This window comes from Bradysia coprophila (genome assembly GCF_014529535.1).
Source record: "Bradysia coprophila strain Holo2 chromosome IV unlocalized genomic scaffold, BU_Bcop_v1 contig_106, whole genome shotgun sequence".
NCBI classification, from domain to species: domain Eukaryota; kingdom Metazoa; phylum Arthropoda; class Insecta; order Diptera; family Sciaridae; genus Bradysia; species Bradysia coprophila.
Window position 1 is genome coordinate 3,159,398 of NW_023503372.1, and position 23,024 is coordinate 3,182,421.

The 23,024-nt window shown below is 35.2% G+C and overlaps 1 protein-coding gene across 7 annotated transcripts in view; it reads right to left on the reverse strand.

Annotated features, from left to right (window-relative positions):
- Window positions 1–11,812: 11,812 nt before the first annotated feature.
- Window positions 11,813–23,024, reverse strand: part of LOC119070958 (fat-like cadherin-related tumor suppressor homolog) — a 274,427-nt gene continuing 263,215 nt past the window's right edge. For 4 of the 7 annotated variants that reach the window (XM_037175521.1, XM_037175520.1, XM_037175517.1 and 1 more), the window contains 6 exons: window positions 22,021–22,868; window positions 21,658–21,960; window positions 21,401–21,586; window positions 20,331–20,354; window positions 16,316–16,552; window positions 11,813–15,378 (listed from right to left, as the gene is read on the reverse strand). In XM_037175521.1, the coding sequence (XP_037031416.1) occupies window positions 15,230–15,378; window positions 16,316–16,552; window positions 20,331–20,354; window positions 21,401–21,586; window positions 21,658–21,960; window positions 22,021–22,868 (1,747 nt within the window). In that variant the 3' untranslated portion in view covers window positions 11,813–15,229. The remainder of the gene's footprint in view (window positions 15,379–16,315; window positions 16,553–20,330; window positions 20,355–21,400; window positions 21,587–21,657; window positions 21,961–22,020; window positions 22,869–23,024) is intronic. The other 3 variants (XM_037175522.1, XM_037175518.1, XM_037175516.1) reach the window with 1 other exon arrangement.

A 23,024-nucleotide genomic window follows, 5' to 3' on the forward strand; every position in this document is an offset into this window, starting at 1 on the left:
ACTTACCCATGACAAAAGTGGACAGTAACATCCTATGAAAATAAAACCCCCTGACTGTTCTATTGCAAAATTCAGTAGGCACTATAATTTTAAATTACAATAAATGACTCAAGAAAGCTTTCACCGCTGAAAGTTTTCTGTAAAGATGACTGATTGATTCCATCAGAAGGTGTCGGAAAAAATAGAGAAAAAGAATATGAATTTTATGCACCCCCGTGAAACAGTTCGAGCCTAAAACCTCTGCTAATCAAATTACTATGTGCAATCTTTAGTCTATAGTCTAAAGACTGCCCAACTTTTGAAGGATAACGCACCCTATTCGGTTCGGTAAATATCAATTTTCGTTGCTCGAAGTCGAGTAAACTCGGTCAACTCCAAAATACATGAAAAATCGATTTTGTACTTTTCGAACAGACACTTTAAGTTCATGACCAATCGTTAAATTTGTAAAATTTCGAAAGTTTTAAGTTGAAAAATTTGAACTTTTCTCCTTATTTTTCCTTAATTTCAACTAACGATTTCCTTATTTCTCCTTATTTTTGTGTTAAAACCTCCTTAATTCCTTAATAAGGAGTCCGAAATTAGAGTGAGAGGCCTGGATAAGAATGAAGCTTAGGGAACATCAAAAAAGGATAAGGCAACACATGGAGCTACACTTAACCAGAAATGAATGACTAATCTATTTAAAAAAAGAAATGGGTTGACTGGTTGAGTTTCAATCGAGTTTGACCCATTTTCATGCTTTTTAGTCGTAACGAGCTATGTAACGAGGCAGTTTGCAGTTTGGCGAAGGGAAGATCTTCAGCGTAGTTTCAATGTATGTGAAACGTACGTCTTAATTACCATTGCTCAGCTGCCTTATTGAGATATCAAGTTTAGGAGGTTAATATAAAAGATTTTTGGAATATTTCACAATACTTGAACTTTGATTGCTGGAAGCATGCCGATCATTAATGTTAGGCTAACTCATACAACACATATCCTTCATCTGAAAAAGTTCCATAAATTGGTTCCATATGGTTGTCATAAATTTAGATATAGAACGGATCCTCAAGATATGAAAACCATTAAGATCAAAAATATTCCAATCCTCGAAATGCACTTTGAAGAACTTGTGGTTTATTTATGCGTATCTCCTCTCCATAGACGTTTGTTACCTCTGACTCTGAGTTTGATTTAATAAAAAGAAAAATTTTCCTTCGTCAGTTCAGTGCTATTTTTTCAAAAATTCACACAAAATCTACATATTTAAAATCCAGAACAGGATTTATTTGAAATTACACTTATTACGTTTGTTAAATCGGTTAAGGCCTTTTTGAAACATTCTTTTACACGTTTCACGTATGTTTTGTTGATATTCCTTAATCGGACGTTTAACATCGGACAATTGGCCAGATTTAGAAATAAATTGTGCAAGACCATCGGGGTACAGGAAAGCTGGTTTCCAGGCCTCTCTCTCAGAATACTTAACCCAACCAAATCTCGTTCCGTCTTTCTTCCAATCTGGAACTGTAAAAATCAAAAAAATAAATAAATTATCTACGGCGAGGCTACAATGCAAATTCGTACTATTATCACCACCACATGTAGCCGCTAGATTTACTTCACCGTTAGTTGGTGTAGATGCGGATGGTTGAACTTGAACAAGATCAATTTGATCTAGATCGGCCGAACCTTCGCCCTTGCTCAAAAAGGCTGTTCTTTGGGAATTTGCTTCGATTTCCATGACAACATTCTTGAGCGATGCCACGATATCATACGGATGTGGATTGGGTTGTACGAGCACCGCCTCAGATGACGACGGTAGAATCGGCTGTGTCAACACTTTAAACTGTTTGGTATTCGTAGTGGACAGGCAACCATCGATTTCACACACATCCATTGAATCAGTTACGGATTTCTCCGATTTGCGCAGCCAGGTCGGTGACTTCATGATTTGAGCTGCATTGTCACCTGTGTTGTCCGATAAACTGATGTCAATTGGGGTGTTCTTTGAGCCAAGTACAAAATCGGTTGGATCAGCATCCAAAGCAGAAACATTTCCTTAGAAAGACATCAACACAGTATCCGATGGTTGCTTGACCAGCTCGATTTCTTGTCCGCTTCTCTCAACATTTTCTTCGGCGACATCGACAGTGAAATTTCCTTTGTGAAGTACGAACGGTTCAGTCGCAGAAAACGTTGCTGTGACGTTCGATATGGTTCTTGTCGTAGTGTCCACTGGGTACACAGCCATCAACGCCGGCGAGTTACATTCAATTTTCGTTGTATTTTCGCCGTTTTTACCTGCATTGCAAATTCGAAGTTAGTTTTTAGAGAACAAATGGACGTAGCCTTGAAGAGAATTTGCAATATTGAAGATCCTTCCCATCGCTCTGTACAGTACAGAGAGTTTTGTTATTGAACGGTTCTTTTCCGTCTTCAACACCATTGCTCGGATCAATTGCATGATCCTCTTCGACCAATGTCGTTTCACGCTTCGTTCCGTCCCGAGGATCATCGTTGTCAAACACATCAGTTAGGACAGATGCATGATCCTCTTGCATTTCGTGATTTTCATTTTCAACTGACAATATGATCTCCAAGAATGAGCTGCATTCTTCCGTGCCGAGACAGTTTCTGTGCTCATTAGCATAGTGCCGTTTGTAATTTCCAACGTTCCACAACGTGGCACAGTCGTTTCGGGTTTGTAGCTGGATTTTCTCTTTACACAGCAAGCAGTTTAACTTTACAGTGTCAAAATCGATAAGCTTCCACGCAGGAGATGTTGGATGACAGCCCTGTAATGTAACCTCATGTTGTAAGTACGGTTTACGGGAAAGGCTGAAACGACTTACATCATCGAAAGAAAAGAGCGAAAAATCTATTAAAACTTTGGTAGCCATTTGGTAGAGGTCTGCAACGCGTCGTTTCTTTAGTAAAAACTAAAAAGAAAACGTTATTAAAAATAAAAATTGAAAACCAACCCATCTTACGTTTGTCAACATTTGAACAATGAACGCTTTCTTTTTGGGGTCATTTTTAATCACTGTTTTTAATGAGGTCAAATTTCCAACGCTTTTTCTTCGCCGATGTGTGATCGGTCGGTTGATTACGCCTCTTCCCCGTTGGAGACTCTTTCTTAATTTTAGCCTGTCACCCAGAGCAGGCAACACTTCTTTGAAGTAATCTTCATTCATTTCTGGCAGTTGATCCATTGTAATTTTATGCACTATGGAACGATAAATTGTGATAATCTTTCAAAACATCACTAAAAAAGGCTTACTCTCGAAAATGGGAATAGCCTCATCAAGTCTACGTTCCTTCAGGAAACTCTTCACATCCATTTTAATTTTAAAGTCATGAGCGTCTGTGAATGCTGGTTGTCGTTTGTATGCTTACTTAGATTAAGATGTATGATATGTCTGACTGCTATCACACATAGGGTGAATACGTTTCATTCGCCTTATTCATTCGCGTTTAATGGTATTGACTGCGGTGGATTTGAATTTATATGCGGGTAATGTTAGCGAGATGCCAACATTTCCCAGTCGAGATACGATATTTTTTAGTGAAATTTTCCAGTCGAGATACATATATTTTGAGTCCCGTACGATGTACATTGAATACAGAATATCGGTATATCAATGAACTAACGCGTAGCTCAAACAGAAATTGTTGGTATGCAAAAATGAAAAATGAAAATGAAAAAACACAAATGTTGAACCACTGCTCTGCTCCGAGCATAAAAATACCTCAAGGTATCGTGGTTCATTCTTCGAATACAAGAGGAATGTAAAATTAAGCTGGGTACACAGTTCGTGAAAAATCCATGCAAAATGCATGAAAAATGATGTTAGGTCCACAAGTTGCAAAATGCGTGAAAAATGAGTTTAATCGCAGTCCAAAGTTAGCAATTTACATTTTATTGGAATACAAACTATGCGCTATTGGTACCTTTGGCGAAAATAATTACCAATAGCGCTGAGTTTGGATCCTAATGCAAATGTTCATATACTTTGATTTTCTCCGCTCCATACAAATTTGGACATTAAGGTAAATAAAAGCAAAATAAAATGATCGAGTCTGGTTTTTGACAATTGAATTGAAGAAAGTATCACTAGGTTGAGTGAACAATAATAGACTTTCAAAATTGAGCGGCCACTTGTATGTTAAAGATGCATCCCCTGGTGGAAATGAATTTCGAAAACGTTTTTCTTCAATATTTTTCCTACTATTTTTAGCTACACGCACGGAATTTTGAAAATCGATAGATCTTCTGTTCGTATTTAAGTTTCTGATTTCTCCATTTAAAAACACGCGCAAAATTTAAAACAAATCTGCAAACCGCAAAACAGAAAATGTGTCGGGCTTCAAAATTCCGTGCGTGTTATTCAGTCATGTAAGGTAATACAAAATTTAATTGAGGACTTATATCCTAAATAAGTATCCGTTACGGCGACCAATCGATACGTACGGCTGAACAGCTTAATTATTATCTGTGCTGTCTGTATATGGGTATGTAACGTAGCTAACTCAGAGAGATCATAACAGATAACGATGCTTCCGTCGAGGTGCCATCTGTTAGCATCTCTCTGATCTAACCGGATGATTAGTTTATGACAAGATTTTTACATTAAATTAGGAAGGTATCGGATAATCTGGCACACGGTGCCAAAAGAACGAACTTTTAAACTACGTAAAAGGTGAACTCGCACACGCAAGTTTATTGCTACAAATGCTTTTTAGCCATGTCATCGACTTAATGACTCCTTTTACAAAATTTTGGTATCAAAAAATCGTGTGCGAGGTCACCTTTTACGTAGTTGAAAAATGCGTTCTTTTAGCTTTTCTCTTTATTTTTCCTTAATTTCAACTAACGATTTCCTTATTTCTCCTTATTTTTGTGTTAAAACCTCCTTAATTCCTTAATAAGGAGTCCGAAATTAGAGTGAGAGGCCTGCCCTCAGCATGAAAAGTTGTATACGCATCTGTTGTGGACGGTTTATTTTAGGCTACAACTCGCGCAATTGCCGAATAGAAAATATACCGTACACAACAAATAATTATTTGTTTCGTGGTGAAAAACGGCAAATCACATTTTGCACTCGAAAAACGTTGTGTTCACCTATAGGACCTATAAGAAAAATAGGAAATTCCAACTCGAGCGAAATTGTTACCACAAACATCTCTCTTTCTGGAATTTAACCTGTCACAGACGGCAAGCATATTAACAGTTTTACTATGTGATCTATTACTTCATTTGATCGAAGATTTTCAGAGATTGATTTCAGAAATTTTTTACTTCATTCGTTTTGAACATATAACATATATATAAGACCTCTTTAGTCAGAGCTTGTCGTTTATTATTACTGTCGTTGTCGATGACAGATGACAGCCGTTCAACAGCCGTTAAGATTTTCTCCACTTGGTTCGAATTACCCAAATTTTTGCCCTACTGCCCTAGTGAACAAGTAGCAGCTTGTGTGACCTGGTTATGCAGAACTTTTTATAAATTCTATTTAAATTTGAGCCGAAGACAGATTTTCATTTTATGCTTGTGAACAACTTAATGGTTTAAAGTCTCTGCTCCATCGATACTCAGGTAAATTTTTATTCGCCAAAATCCTTTTACATTCTCACGATGCAATGATGCATATCTAACTCAAATTTCGCGCAGGTGCAAGGAAATAAATGTCGAAAATCCAAGTAATAGAAACAAATTTTTGCTATATTTGTAAAAGTACAAGCAATAAAATGGGAAATAGCTTTTTCGTGCAACACCACACATCCCACAATAATAAGTGGTGGTATATATGCACACTTCGTTCGTAAGTTCACCATTTCCATCTAAACGGGAAAGTGCATGCAAATCCCGAAAAAAATAAAAATAAAAAATTCGTCGTGCTATAGGTTACCGGTTTTACCGAAATGAATAGAGCAGATCGAACTAAAAGTTGCTTGCACACTGTTCCTCCTCATACACAACATTTTTGTGATTCCTCTATTATTGACTATCATATTTATGTTATGGCATATTAAAGCGTAATATGACTCTGTACCTATATAAATATCGGATGGAAAAAATGTAAAATATTTATAGATCGTACATGGCCCGTATGGAGCCATGGATATGAAGGAATATGACATTCCTGGACCCTTTACTTTATGCTCCTTTATGTAATAATAGTTGTAGTATGCACATTGTACATTATCATTGTGTCGTGTAACTGCACACAGTGTGTATGTAGTATATGTACTGTACAGCTAGTTGCAATAGAACGACGAGACTTATTTTTTCAGAATTGAAATTTTATGTAAACGAAATTTTACATAATTTATGTTGGAAAATTTTTTCTTATGCAAAATGAAATTGATATCTCAATGGAGGTATAAAATGAAAAATTACCGTCTGGAATAGGTATATCGGAATGCCATAGACGGAGGAATAAAATAGAGAATTTAACTAAAAAAAATCGATTAGCTTTTCGTTCCGATAAGAAATTTTAAATTATTTGTTTTTATGCTAAAGGTTGAACAACGTCGTTCGCTGCAACTGAAATCCGATTTTTTTTCCTGTCCGATAGAATTGATAATTTTTATAGCAAGGGAAGACGTCAATAACGTGAATAATAGAGACTTGTTCTTGTCTCGTTTATTATTTACATCAATCTACTTTATACCACTGCAATTTCACGTCGCGATACACTAAATGTGTCTAAAAATCGATGAGTTAAGCTCAGGCCCGAACTAGACACATTTGGCGATCGGGTCCAGCCTGATGGGTATACTATAGTAAGTTATTTTACTTTACTAGTGAGGGAATGTGGTAATTCCCTCACTAGTGAAAAGTCTTTCCCTCGCTCGTAAAGTAAAACGCCTTACTGTACACGTGATTAAATTTGATATCTCGTATCCAGATGAGTAAAAGTATCCGAGGGCGTCAGCCCTTCACTGGTACAGTAATCTACTATTATGTGCAGTTCGGGCGGTCAAAAATTTATTTTGAATGACACTTGAAAGATCGCCCGATAGGTCGTCATGTAGCCAGTGTGTGGTGGAGTCTTATGCTAATAGAATTTTCGTTTGTTAAATTCAACATATCGATCTTCTTAGCATCACTATGATTGTTTGTTGCACAAAACTTAGAAACCGTTCCAACGATATAATTTAAGTGTTGCATAGAGAAGACATGATTTTCACATCGTAACGTTTGCACATAAAAAAGCGAAAGTGTGACGCAAGTGTCAGTGAGGTCAGTAACTACTTCCAAAATGATACGAAATTTTAACCCTTAAGGAAGATGACAAATCTAAAACGAATAAGTTCGGAAATCTAGTACTACATTTGATCAATTGATACTTGAGATTTGAAGTAACCAATTGCAAATATTCGCAGGACCAGAAATTCTAAATGGAACACTTTATACTAAGTCAAAATCGGCAAGTATGCATTACCCTAATTGGTTATGGGTTAGATCACCTTTTGTGCAAAGTTGACAATGATTATTTCATTTGTTAGACAGCGACAACGAAAATAAGAGTTAAGACGTAGCCCACTTATATAGCAGAATTTTGGTTTCCACAAAAGAAGTAAAAGATTTTGCATCAATCTACTGAAAGTACTTAAACAAATGAAGTTTAGATAGTCGCTGCCGTAAGTGAAAGGTTAATACAACGAATCACACTGACTAGTTGCTGCATACTGTTTTATAAAGCATTAAGCAAAGAACTCGTGACGAGCACCTCATTCTGGATTTCAGAATTAAGCCCATACTTTACAGATTTCATTGCCAACTTTTGTTTTCCCTGGGGACGAAAGTGGCTTATTACAACTCTAGGGATGAAAAGTAAAAATTCATAAAATCCATTCCTAAAATCGGAATAAAAAGATGAAAAGTCTCGTTTTCGGATGTTTATTGAACACGGCCTCGGAACAACAAAATAAACCTGAAAATTCTACTTTTCATCTTTTTATCCCTTGTTATGTAAATAACTATTGCTCAAATCGCATGTCCTTGAAACAATTTGAAATTATAGGGTAGACTGTGATACTCTATATTTTTCTCTATTACCATGCCTAGTGTTTTGACTAAGCAAGTTAAGAAGCAGGTGTTCGGTCAGGCCACATCCCCCGATCAATACGAAACACAAATAGAATCCAAAAGCGGTAATGCTATTGTCAAGTCGAAAAGCAATGGGTACCGGAAGTTGTTAATCGACAAACACCACAGCAAATAATCCCCCTTTTTATCGGCAATAAAAGCGAAAAGTTATGGAAAAACAGACAACGAATTTTAGTGGCTATGAAGAACTGCGGAAGGAAATAGACAAACACTTAGTGTAATCATCACATCATCATTTTTGTCGTTGATTTTTTTTTGTCTTCATCTGGCCCAGCCTGTGTGAGCCTGAAATGAGAATGACATAAAAATTGCGTTTTATTGCGGTTTCCATTCACTGGCTCTTTATCAATGGTTTTCACCTTTCACCCCATCATTTGTAATCTGGTCGAACGTTGGTGGTATACATATTTATTGATCAAATTGAAAATAAAGTGAAGAAGCAAATTGATGACACAACTGGATTTTTATTTAAAAAATAAAATTTCATAATGAAGACGTTAAATGTTTGTGTTGTGTGTATAGACGAGGAAGCTTTATCAACGTTGCTTAATTACCAGTTAGCTAAAAGCATTTTATGGAGATTTTAAACACACACATACACACAGTGCTTCCATTTGCGGAAAAGATAAAATCTTTTTTTTATTTAACTTTTCAGCTCAATGAAAAAAAAAAGAATCAGCTTGGTTCAGCAGAATTTAGATCTGAGGATTAAGCTAACCAAAGCCACCAAAAAGAAACATCACACAACGACTGAATGAACTTTTTTTTTGTTAAGTGACTTGCATTGTGTGTGAAAAAAAAAATTATTTTGAAAGATTATCGCAAATTATAAAGCTCGGCGGAAATTTATCTTTTGAAAATAAAAAAAATAATTTTCATTTTCATTCAGATTATCGCATGATAGAAAAGTTATCATTTTCAGTTTTATTCGTATCTTTTGTGGTGTGCCGGTGTGTGTGCTGGTATATATTATGTTTTTTTGGTATGGAAAGCATTTCATGATAATAATAAAAAAGCGAACCAATATTTTGGACTGAATATTACTTATTTTATGAGCTTTTTTCTGATGGATTTTTATGTGAAATGAATGTTTGTTTGAAATTATTACTTGCGGTTTATGGGTCGTTAAGGTATATATGTATATAAAAATATTGGTTGGATTGCGATAACGATGGGTAAAGTCGCATTAAGAAAAATAATATTTTAATGGAATTGTGAATTGAATTGGGGATATATTTGTAGAGGATTAAAGGAAACAAAACTTTACAGGAAGAAATTGAAATGGACATTTACGTTATACCTTCTATTTGAACGGGAAACGGGATCCAATGATTTTGAGCCGGAGATCCATTTGAATATTGAAGTTAATTCTACCGATTAGAGATTAGTCTACTTTTTCTGAGGTATACATCAGAAGCATTTTAATGATAAGCACAAATGTGTGTAGATCTGAGTAAGTATTGTCGATTCACAATCGCTAAGGCAAACGATTTACTGTTAAACGAATTGGTTGAAAACGATTTTTTTTTTAAATTGCCTTGCTGAAATCGGACACATATGCTAGCTGATTATTTTTTATGTCTAGATAGGTGCCTTAAAAGCAACAAAAAATGTTTTCACGATACTTATGTATAGTTAATAGTAGCCGTTCAAAAACCGAAAACATTGACTTTTGTTATGGAAATTGTTCCTGGTCGTGCACGCTGCCGTAATTCGCATGTCGGACTTAGTGCAAAATTTAAACAAAAGAATTCTTTCGCTAGAAATGTCAATTGCATTTACTTTCGGGGTAAATATCGTTTTCCGTGAACTGTTTTTCCTGATCGCTATACTCGTTTAAGCGTGCAATGGCACTAAAGATGAGTGGGTAGTGTCACGATGAATGTAGTGAAAATTTGAGACTCAGCTGGAGATGATTATGCCATCTGTTATCAACCACGACAACAAAAATAAATGGAAAGCTTCAGCTTATGCGGTACTTTATAGCAAAATATATGAACAAACTACTGAAGTAACAGACTTAATATCAATGGAATTTCTTATTGGATCAAAAGAAGTAACAGATTCCATTACAGTTACTGATGATATGTGCGCTACTAGGGCAGCGCTAGAAAGAATTGATTGTTGAGATTTGTGTGGTCCGCGAAGTCCTCCCGATCGACTTTGTGTTTACGATGGTGTAATCTCGGAAAGTTGTCAGTATTTTTGATAAAGATGTTCTAGTAGAATGTAAACCATAGAAAACTCAACAAAACTGCAGAAGACGCCGATGGTCTAAAAGGTATCCCTGCTAAGATTGACTAACATCGGAAATCTGACCCTTGAGAGTTTTCCTGATACAAAATTGATTATGTTTAGATTGTGAATGCAAAACGAAAAATCGACTTTGTGCAATTTACTAATCTGCAGTAATTGGACGAAATACAACTGATTTCGTGTAATCACAGCATAGCATTGAAATGTGATTTTTTTCGGTCAAGACCGTAATGGTTACTTCCTACATTGAAAGCAACAGATACGAATTTTTTACATTATGATGCTAATTTGTATAATAGTAGATTTCAACATACCCCAATCCACACAAGATGTGTGTGCACGCGCGGGCGAAGCCCAAGCGAAAACACATATCGAGTATGTATTGGGGTATTTTAAAAGATATTTTTCTGTAATAGTGAGAGTGTGTGAGAGTGCCCTCATAACATAACGGCTTGAAACCTACGCGGAGTTGAAAATTGAAATTCTCATTGTAGATTTGAGCGTGCCTCAAAACTCGAAAATCTGACTTGACAGGCATGTAACACCCGGAAAAGCAATTTTTTCAATAAAATTCGTCATTTGGTGCCCATACTTTCATTTTGACGCCAATTGAGATTTTCTACGATGAGAAATAGGCTGAGTAGGGCTATAAAATAGAGGTCGTAGAGCAAATGAAATTCGCATCGGGTAGTAATAGTACATTACGTCCGAGGCTCCAAATTTTTCATTTTGACGAGTGGGGACGTTATGGCCTGACCCGAAGGGGAGGGCTGTATTTCCACTCGTCAAAATAAAAATTTTGAACCTCGTACATACAGTGCTTTACGTGCTTCTGGTCGTTAAATGTGAAAAATGTACTAGAAAAATTGCATTTACCGACCAGAAACTCGTAAAATGAGAGAAATACCGAAGGGCACTGGTCTATAATTAATTATTCCAACAAATTGCCACTGTCGGTGAAAATGATTCTTTGATTTATTTTAATTTGTTCGTTCGTTCGTTGTTCATTCAGAGTCATTCAGAATGTACATCGTTGCAGAAACATAACACACCGCAACTACAAAAATTATGAAGGTTGAGTGAACTTTAGGACATCAAAAATGCGATATAATCGCTAGAAAAATTCCATGTGGAATTGTCTGACACGGGATTCGAGCACGGATCATTTTGGTGGAAGGCTAGTACGTAACCACTGAACCATCCCTCGTAATTTTAATGTTTGTCTATTTCGATACATTGTTGCAGAAATTATTTTGTTCACTGTGTTGGTCATAGTCGATTTTGTAGTATTAGTCCTAAACTTTCCATACGAGCGAAGCGATGTGTAGTTTTAAGTAGAAGATACAAAAAGTCCCGTTTCAGTTTTAATAGTTTCTTTTTTTATTAAATATATTTTAACAAAAAATAGTAGTTTATAAGTAGGTATATGATTACTTTTTTCATGTTGGTTTCTTTTTCATTTTTCTTAATAATAAATGCAATATTGTGTGAATCTGATGAGTGTTTCTTTTTCTTCCAGTTTGTTGTTTTATTAATTTAATTAATTTCTTTTATTTCAATGTGTACGCAATTATAATTATCGTTCTTGTTTAAATTTATCAGTTAGTTTTAATTTTTCTCTTTCATTTTATTATTATTTTGTGTTAGAATCGTTTACAAATAAGAAAGGAAATTAAATTAAATGGAGAGAATAGTTTTCGTTAAACTAATGTTATGGCTTACTAATTCTCATGATTTTCATTTTATTTTACTTTGTATCTTCATAGAACTTAAACATTTTGTCGAATAAATTATTTTCTTAAATAAATTAAAATTAGGCTAAACGTATAAGTTATGCCAAAAAAATATATTTTAAACTAAAAAATAAATTTAATTCAATTAATTCAGTGTCAATTTAAGTTCGCAGTAGGTTTCAACATTTTTTTTCATGTATAAACTTTTAATACTTTTTTTCTGATTCGTTCGATCGTGGAAAAAAAACACCAGGACATAATGATATAAAATATTGATGACGATGTGCATTTCAATTTTCGATGGCTTTTAAGTGTAGAAAAAATTTTATGTGAAAATTGTAAATAAATGATGGCAACTAGCGTAATGTTATGGATGGATGGAATTCAATTAAATATGGTGAAGCTTGTTAGGAAAATGTTGTTTTCATTGGGTTTTCCAGGAAAATGTGGAAGACCGGTTTAATTATTATATCAGTTCGAAAAGCATTTCATTTTAAAGACTGTTACATCTAGTTTCGTTGAAACTTTTAATCACTTTTCATCTCTGTTTTTATCAGCATTTTTTGCGAGGGGTAGCTTCCATTTAATGAGTTTTCCTAGTTATAGTCATGGTATTTATGGTAACGATAAACATGCCATGTAAAACAGATGCGAAAATGGAAACATTTTTTCTGGGAACTTTCCAATTAATGGTCGTTGTTAAAAAATGTGAACTTAAATAGAATCAGTCGGATCAAATAAACAACATTTTCAACTGCTTCCAAACGAACGGTTGGACGGAATAAATGAAAAACGATAGGGGCTTCAACGGACGCTGATAAACTTTCAAATCACAGGTGATGATGGGCTTCACATTCAGTTGCGTCGAGTGGAATTGAGTGGAGTGCTTCTATTTGAAATTTGTGCAAGACCCGGAAATACAGTTCATAACTGATGGAAATTTGATGCACAGACGATGGTCACTTTGAAAGGAGAAATTGTTTTAGAGAACTTTGAGGGGCCTTTCAGTGAAGAAAGTGTAAGACTTTCATTTTTCTATTTGAAATGCTTCAAAGCGTCAGAGTTTAAAATTGTTAGATTTTCTGACCTACCGTGGCGTAACATTGTTATGTTTGTTGTATGTTGATTCTTCGCCCTTCTTGCATAAATTGATTGTTATGTCTGTCTAAAAAAGGTGAACAGCAATACTGAAACGGTAAATGTTACGTTCACTTTAAAGACATTAGGATCAAGAATAAGACTATGTCACATCGAGAAGGGATTCATTAGTCTTTTGCAGTCGGCAAGCGTCTAATCTTCAATTAACTTACTCAACCTGAACCATTTCCTAGTTATCAACACTAAATCTTCTACTTCACTCGTTTTAACAAATATTTCTGTGCATCGAAAACGATGACTACTGATGTCGTTGATTGGACGACACCATCATATGCGAATGAACAGGTTAGGCAGTTAGAAGATCTATTTCAGGCTTATGTAGCAAAGGTGCGACTTCAAAAGGAAAGTTTATCTTTATGAGAAAAATGTTTTTAAAAAATTTGCATCAAACAAACCGTCAATGTCAGTACAGGAGATATGTTTTCATGATATTCTCAATGAAATCAAAAGATTTTGTGAACTTTTCCTTTACAACTTTTACTTTCACCAAACCCAATCAAACTTTGAAATGCTTTTCCATCGATCTTTAGCTCACCAATATTCTGTTTTGTTGTTTGGTTGATGTGTATGAATCGTATTATGCATTGCATATTGCTGAATAACTGAATGGCAAACTATTTTCAATGCTATGTTACACTAATGTTTGATTTTATTTCTCTGTATTATTGTTGGATTTGTTAGGAAAAAGATCATTTAGATGAATAGTCAAATGTAAAAATGGAACTTGTATTATATTAGCGAATTATAAGAAAAATTAAATTTCATTCATTCATAAGATGTTATGCTTTCTGTTTTAATCTCTACAAAAAACTTCTATTTAAAAATGAGGATGATTTTTCATTTTTCTTTTAATTCGCTAAAGTTGTCCAGTTTCTGCATTTAACAATTTATATGAACAGAAGGAATTTCCTTTCTGTGGTTATCAATTGATAAACTGAAGCTTTTCGGAAATAATGATGTTGTGTCGATTGATCAGTTTTTTTTATTTGTTCAAAAGTAACACAAACACATCGCTAACTGAAATAAAATCCACATTCCACGTACATTTCGTTATATTTTGTGTGTGTGTCCAGTATCCATAAAATTGCAATCATATCGAAATATATTTTGTATCAAAAAATAATTTAGTTTAAACTTACCTTAGAATTTAGATAAACGAAAAAAAGTTTTAATTGTAAAAAAAATTCTATCTAAATATAAAAAGATGTTCCTTCTATCCCTTCATGTGTTGTGAAATAAACCACTTTTCGCCTGTTGACGCGAAATACTATTTCGTAAAAGAATTTTAGTTCAGTACGCGCTTCTAATTAGGTTCGCATTTTATCATCGTCGTTTTTTTAAACTTCTAAATATTTTCTCATTATTCAATTTCAGTCGTTTAAATTTTTTTTTATTTTTATTTTTTACCTTTGTTTTAATTAAAAAATAGTTTTAATTAATCGATTCACTAAATTGGTTCCTAGCTGCGACTTGTTTTTTTTACACATTTTCTTTTTTTAATTTTACTTTTCGTTTACTTTAAATTTTTATCTTTTTTTACTTTCTATTGTTTTCAAACTTTATCTTTCGGTAGAACACATTTATATCTTGGTTATAGATCGGTGTGAAAAACCAAAAAATTAATATCACAAAACGAAACAAAATTAATGGATTCTTTTGTCACTGCTTTAAATTAACTCTTTGCGAATTTCGAGACTAACTTTCTGAACCAAAAAACTTTTTTAGGACAAAAACAAAAATTTATTTTGTTTCGTTTGATTATAAAATACTTTTGCATTCATTTGCTGCGGTTTAATTTTTTTTTAAATTCATTTTTTGTTGATTTTTTTGCTGATTTTTTTTTTTTTTTTTTTATTAATTTGAGACAGGCTGATGTTTTCAGGGTATGTTTTAATGAACATTTTTCGATAAATGCAAAATGTTTATTTTTTCCTTATACCGTCGAAATGATTCGTAATTCGGCTGTGTACCATATTTGTCAGACCTGAGTCGATTGGACACTGGGTGCCCATTTTACACTTTTCGTCGATTCTTGTTCGCATTCGGAATCGTCTATTTCACATAGATGCGTTGATACGTCACTGTTTGAGGTGCCATGATGATTACCCAGCAGTAAATTGTGTTCGCCTTTAAGGAATTGGAAATGATTTGTTAGTAAGAAACGTCCTTCGTTCCTTTCTTCATTCTAACTCAAGCAAAAATCTCTTCGATTGTTTTTGGGCTTAAAATTAAAGACGAAACTATCGAATCTACTACTTTACTTGATTTAAGTATTTTCGACAGACTTCAATGAAATCTTTCATTTCGTCATTATCAACAGCAGATGATAATAGCCATATGTTAGAAGGTTGTATTCTCTCTGAGCATATACAAAAACATTTACACTCGCTTAAAGTCGCTGCATATAATGACGTCCACCAAATTTTTCTTGTATCTTTGTTCAACTTTTTCGTGAGTTTGATAGAGTCCTCACACTTTCCAATTAAGAGTTCAAAGTCGGTTATTCCCATAATTTGCGTACGGTCAGAGAATTCCAACATTAATAGCTACTTTTCGTCGTCACATATACTCCGATGTACTCGATGTACTCGGAAAATTGAACTTGAAATGCTTTAACACAGCACTGAATAGGCAAGCGTTCCTCTTGTTGGATTTACGTTGTGAAGCCGTTAACGGGTTATCCCGATGGGTAGATAAATATAGAAAATCCTTTTGCACCCAAGAATGTTCTGTTAAGAAAATCCTCAAAAAAAATCCTTCAATTTTTTTAGAGAATCCTTGAGAATAAAGAGAAAGGGGAAATACCCTAAAAGTCGTGTAAAAATGCATCGGAAAATGTTTCGTTAAATGAAGGCATTGTTAAATAAACAAGTAAACGCATCAGGCGACTTTTATGATGATTAGTCTAAGCGACCCCTAAGCGAGTCTAAGCGACCTCTAAGCGATTGAATTGACCGAAAATATTAGGAATTATGTTCGTCCCAGAATATCAATTACGAGTCCCACGAATTTACCTTAAAAACTACGAAAAAGTCACAAGCAAAAAGATTCATCGATTACTTACCGCCATTGCTAATTAGTAAATCAATATCGCTGACATTTCGGCGATTTCGTCGCTTCTGCTGCGAAGGAAATCCGTACGATGGAACGTCTTCATCATCTGATTCGGTGATGTGTTGATCGGCCATATCGTCTCCATTAAAATTTCGATTACCCGTTAACGGAGCCGATTCGCCATCCGTTTCGCTTTGAATGTTGTATCGCGGTAAATAGCTATTCGGATGCCGTAAATAACTATCAGCTGCACAATATGAAAATGGAAAACAAGAGGGGAAAAACAATATTAATTGACTGAAGCTATGATCCGGGCGGTATATTAACATCGACAGTAATAGATGCAAATTATAAACAAAATGAATTTTCAATTATAAATGCGAATTGCAAGCGCTTGTTTACTGCAAACGGAAAGGATCAAAAATGGGATGATGACCAAATAAAAACAATGAAATGTTCCGAATAACTGTGCTCATAAGATGGAAAATGGTGTATAGTTTATGGCGATCATAAATTTTCATCAAATGTTGTGAAATGTAAATTAGCTTGACTCAGAATCGGGGATGCATGCAAAACATAACAATTTATAAAGTTTGCAATAATTGGAGTTTAACCCTTTGCAAATAAAACCGCAATGGTATCGCAGTACAATCATTCAATCTGTTGCATCTTTTATTGAAGGAATTTTCGAAATCTTTTACTTCATCAGTTTTTGCATGTATTTTGCAATATAAGAGAACAACAGACAGAGTGGATCGTTTATCTATGTCCTCGATTCTTTTCGATAACAGATGTCTACCAGTTTTTAGTCGGAATGCAAAGGCTATAGGATAACTCACAAAAGCAAAAGTAATGCTGAAATATTTGCTTTTGTTCAGGAAAAGCGGAAAGGTCCAATCGCTCGAGAACAGAAATAGATAAATTCTTCCCGACCCGCTTGAAATGGATAATGTAATTAGAAATTTAGGCTCGACTGACAACTGTGAAGTTGGATTCTCAGTTGTACGTTTTGCCTACGTTTACTTAGACTAAGGGACTAGGGCAGAGGCGTTGTTGTTTAAATACATCTGTCAAGTAAACGAAGAGCTAAACGGAATTAAGCTTGCATTTCTACGTAATTGACAAAATTCGTGGTCCACAAAACTCAGTCACACATTTTATATTTCCGGTAGACTCTTAAAGCAGGCAGATAAACATAGAAAATCCCTTTGCACTCAAAAGAAAATTCTTTGTTAAGAAAATCCTCAAACAAATACTTTAAATTTGAAGAACGGCCAAAAATGTACCATCATGACTTCACGGTTAAAAATCAATTTTAAGAATGTGTAGGCCAAAAACTGACACTTTAGTGGAAATGGTTCTTTTCAAAGAAAACATTTTTTTTTCGAAAACAATTCAAAGGCAAGCTACATACAGTCCACACATACGTTAAGTCTTAAAGGTCATCTATATGCGCACATAACACGTAATGACTGTAGTCAACTCGTTGTTTAGAAAGTGTTTTGACATGAGTGTTGATTTATTATACAAGAAGAGTGTGTTTCTTGATCAGCTGGTGAAGTTCAGCTGTTGCTGATTCTGCACAAGCATTAGGTTTAATGAGTGTACTAAGATTTACCGAATGTATGTTCCGATAATCTTCCGATATTCAGTAAATTTCTGTAAAATTTAGAAAATTTCAGTAAATTCGGTAGATAAATTTACGAATAATATCAAAATTCTTGAAAATTGCTGAGCAATCTACTATTTCAGTGCAAATCATTTTTCTGGGATAAAATGAATTTGTTGATTCAGTTAACATCATTTTCATTTACAAATGAAGTCAATAAACCAGTCGAATTGTAAACACTTTGAATCCAATGAATGAAAAACTTGGCACACAGTCAGCAATGAAACAATAATTTCGGAAACAAAAAATCGAATTGGAAACACGGCTATGGCTTAAAGTCATACAATTTTGTGTTTGCATTTGGAAATGTACTGTAGACCCAAACACTGTTTAGTAAACAGCTTACAATTTTTCATTTAACTTCAAATTTATTTTTTAGTGCTATACAGAACGAATGGAAACGAAAACCCTACAAAAACCTGCTATTGAGTCTGATGTGTATGTTAAAGTTCCTTATCCGGGGGGTGTTATACCAGCCGAATAGAAAATATATAACCCCCACAAGTCGTATAGCATGTAATGTATTAACGTTTTTTTCTTCTTCTTCTTCTTCTCTCCCCGTCTTCAATAAGCTGTATCGGCAATATTGTAAGTGCTTCTTTAAATTTTGTCTGCCGGAAAGAAATTTCAAAATGCTAACCCATAAAGCAAACTAATGTAAAGAAAGATAAGTGAAAAATTGATGGAAAAGACATGAAATGTTATATCAATTTTTCCAGTTTATCTCTTTTCAAAGATTTTCTAAAGGGCCTTGTCGGTTTGTAATGGAATATTTTTCTTGCCTTTTTCCTATTTATTTTCGTTGCTGTTGGACATACGTACAATGCAAGTAAATGCATTTTAGAGACCGCACAAGATGAATTTTTATTATATTCCCCCTTTTTGTGCGGCTCAATTTTTCTTTTTAGTGAATTTATATTTTCTGGTGTTCGATTCCTTCCGGTTTAGAGGTTTATTTTTAATGGATTTTAGATGGGCTGGCTATAATGGCACCCGATGTGGTAGAAGAGGTAATTGTAAGAAATTTTCATTACACTAAGTAAACCATTTTATGCTCTGATGAGAGTAATGACTACCACTGCATTCCTTTTTATGCTACCGATGCGTCATTTCAGACGATATTTTCTTACAACATCTGGAAAAGTAGATTACGCTTGTTATTTTGACTAGTGTGAAGTGACAAGAGCTATAATCTACTCGTCGAAACATCTACATTGCTAAACCAAAGAACCTAGAACCTAGTAATCTTAACCTAGTGATGACACCATTACATATCTGAAGCATGTAAACTCAAGTTTCTGAGTAAGATGCATTACTTGTGTATGAGTCAAATGTTGTCAATGGTTTCTTGTGCCTCGGAAAAATTTGAAAAATGTAACAAAATTGGGGAAAATGTTTTCCCAAAAATAGTACCTGATTGTAATGAAACTGAAACTGTTGGGAAGTAATCCCTAACGTTTACAGCCTCGGTACTTCCGAATTATGAACATGAACGTAATTTCAAAAGAGGGTCAACTTGTTATATTTTGCATTATGTTACGCGTTAGTATCGTTACAGGTGTTTTGACAAAATAACTCCGAAACATTAATTCCAAATGACAGAAAATGATTGACATATGTTAACGACAATACCGATAAAATAAGCGATCAGCTCTCGATAGTTCTATATTTATTGTAAACTGAATGTTTAGGGTAATGAAGTAAAAGATTTTCTACCAAACACCATAAACAAATGAAGTAACAGATTCATTGATTATATCAGACGACAAATGCGGAGAAATTAAAACAGCTGAACGGTTTCTGCACAACATTTACTACAAAGACCGAGGACAATATCTCACAATATCTGTTCCTTTCACGAATATCGAGTAAAATTGCATGAAAACGGTATACGTCTGTTACTTTGAGTAAAAAAATCGATTGATTGTCGACAATAATTGTTATTAATAAAATGAATCCACCAAAAAATGCTTCAACGTTCTGTAGCAGCTTAAGGTTCTTTGTATTAAAATATTCGTGGATAATAAATGTGCCATAACAATGCCAGTTCACCCGGTTTGGTGAAACCATTATTATCCATTTCGGTTAAAAGAAAACCATTTTTGTTTCCACATTGCGCGGTGGTTCAATTAAATTTTCGACTTTTTATTGAATGGAAAAGTGTATGAAATTTCAAATGTGTGGCATAAATAATATTGTTGCTAAAAGCCTTTCACATTTTATAGGTCAATAATACATTCATAAATGGAAAGCACCACTTATTCCAGCAGCAAATAATGATGTTATTGTAAGCGTAAAAGCAACGAGAAGAACGTGAGGTATAACGAACAAAAAAAAATTGTTGTAACAAACTTACGGTTATTTTTAACTATTAAAGGCACTGGATCAGTGGGGAGAAATGGTAGAAATAAACAGAATTTATTTTAGTATTAATTTCACTTTTTGTGCTAACATGCTTTATAACTGTGAAAATAGTCTGCGATGTGATTGATATATAAAGGCGAATTGCCCTGTTACGAGGGCTGGTGAAAAAATCTTCGCAAAATTTACTGAATGACTAAAATCGAAAAAATTCACGAAAATATTTTCACAAATATAGACTCTGCGTCATATTACTTTCGGCGGTTTGTATGAGTAGATTTTTTTGAGCATTTCATTGCACCCAGTGTGAGAGTTACAGGCGATGCAGGGCTTATTATTCGGAATTTAAATTATTAATTCTAAAAATTCTAAAGAAAATATTTGGAGACCTATTTGAGGCAAGATTCGAAACAAATCGGGATTGACTTGACATGACCCATCCTGTAATACATCTGTAGGTTGAATCGTAAATCTTAAATTCTCATTGAAATTAAGATCAGGTTCAGGTAAACTAAATCAGGTCAACGTGAACTTGATCGGAGAATTAATTCTTGGAGCTGTTCACTTAAAATGTTGTGAAATCAGCTTGACAGCAAATAGTAGCAATCGGCTTAAGACTCAGAATAACTTTTCAGTGCCTTATCGCGGCGGGACTAGTAATGTTAGAACGATTTCTGTGTCTTGATGAGAAACTAGATCTCAAACTAGTAGATAGGTCACAGACTTCCGGTTTATTAACTCCGTACTTCAACTTCTGTCAAGGTCACACGATCCCATTTAATTGTCTCTGTGCTGCACAAGGCTTAATCTTGTGAAATATTTCACGAAAATTCACTAAAAAATTCACAAAATTCGGTAACTTTTTGGTGAAATAATTCTCAATATTAGGTCCTGTTGTATCACCCCCTTACGGACCTCTATACATCAATCACACCGAAGACATTTTCGCCAAATGGGACAAAGTCATGAAGTATTGTACGGTACATTTTCACCTCATTGTAAACGCACGAGATGTCCAAAGTAAAACAATTTTTTATGCAAAAAACAACTGTCTGAGTCACTCACCTGTACTAAATCTATAATCCTCGCTGCCACTGTCCAATGGATTCAAAACTGGAATGGAAGTGCTATGATCGAAAGCCAATGATTGTTGTTCACTTCCCTCGTACTCGGAATCGTCGACAAATTCAGACTCCAGTTCCTCCTCATTGAGTGTATCAATGTCTCGAACTGGATCCACTGGTCCGATGACTGCATTTACACAATGAAAAATGAAATCAATAAATTTCCGTTCAATTACTTAACGATCAATTAGAACTCACGTAGCGGCATGATGTTATTCTTCGGATGTGATTCGTTGCTTTCATTGCTATGAAAGCTGGATGAATCAGGAACCTCACTACCCGGTACTTCAGTGATGTTTGGCAATGGATTGTGGCTGCGACGCACCCAATCAGAGCAATCCCAATGATATGAACTATGAACACCAGACGATTCGTCGAAGCTTCCCGATACCATAGTTGGATTTGGCATTGGTACGTTGAGCAAACGTCCTGGCAGGATGCCGGTTGCTTTAACAGTAGCACAGCGATGCTCTGTCGACAGTGGACTGAGACGTTTCAGATCTGTTGAAGTAAATTGGTTAGTTGGTTGACAGTTCTTGAATGTCAAGAAGCCGTTCTCACCGTTATGGATTTTACTGCTTTCCAACTGTTGTAACTGCATCTGATCAGACCACGTTTGCTTGTGCAACGAATCCGTGTCACTGGATGTGTTTCCGTTTATGTTAACTTGCTGATTCGGCCGATTCAGTTTACGGTATTCTGGCGGAACATTTTCCAGTTCATCACCAGCCGATCCGTAACTTCTCAGCGTGTCCAAATTGTTAACGAAAACGGTGTTGCACGTGTAACCAGGATCATTAGCTGCAGCTGCGTAAGAAACTGGCCTCTGTTGGCACTCACCTCGCTGAATGATCTCCAGGTTGCTCATTTTGGAACCGCGCTTATACTCCGGATGTTCACGAGCCATAGAATTCAGTACAATTTCCTTTCGTTCGTTGTTAATGTTTGTAACATGCTGTCTGGACGACCGCTTCTTGCAAACCCGACACATAATAGCCATTAAAACAAAAACGACAATGGAACCGACGCCCACAACTCCACCGATAACCTGTTCCATCGGAAGATTCTTGAATTTGTGCGTAATGGAATTGGAGTAGAGTGGATCGCCACAACTGGCACCCGTCAGATCAGGCGGACAAATACAGCGAAAACTTCCTGCTTCATTGATGCAAGTGGCTCCGCTCCCACAAGGATGATTTTCGCATTCGTTCACATCCAATTCACAAGTTGGACCCATGTAGCCCCGACACATGCACAACGGCCCATTGTCGCCTTCTTCACACACTCCACCGTTTCGGCAAGGATTCGGCGAACAGAATCGGCCAAAATCACATCTTTTGCCGGTCATTCTTGCAGGACATTCGCAAGAGTAGTTGCCAGGTGGTTCGTTGCGACATTTTCCGCCGAAGCTGGAAAGTTAAGAATTAAATTAAGCCAAATGGAGCAATTATTCTCGCTCAGAGCAACTACGGCGAGTCATCTGTTACTGACAGCGATGACAAAAATAATCGATAGGTTTCGGCTAGTGTTCACTTATATACCAGAAGGTATTGAAGTGATAGATG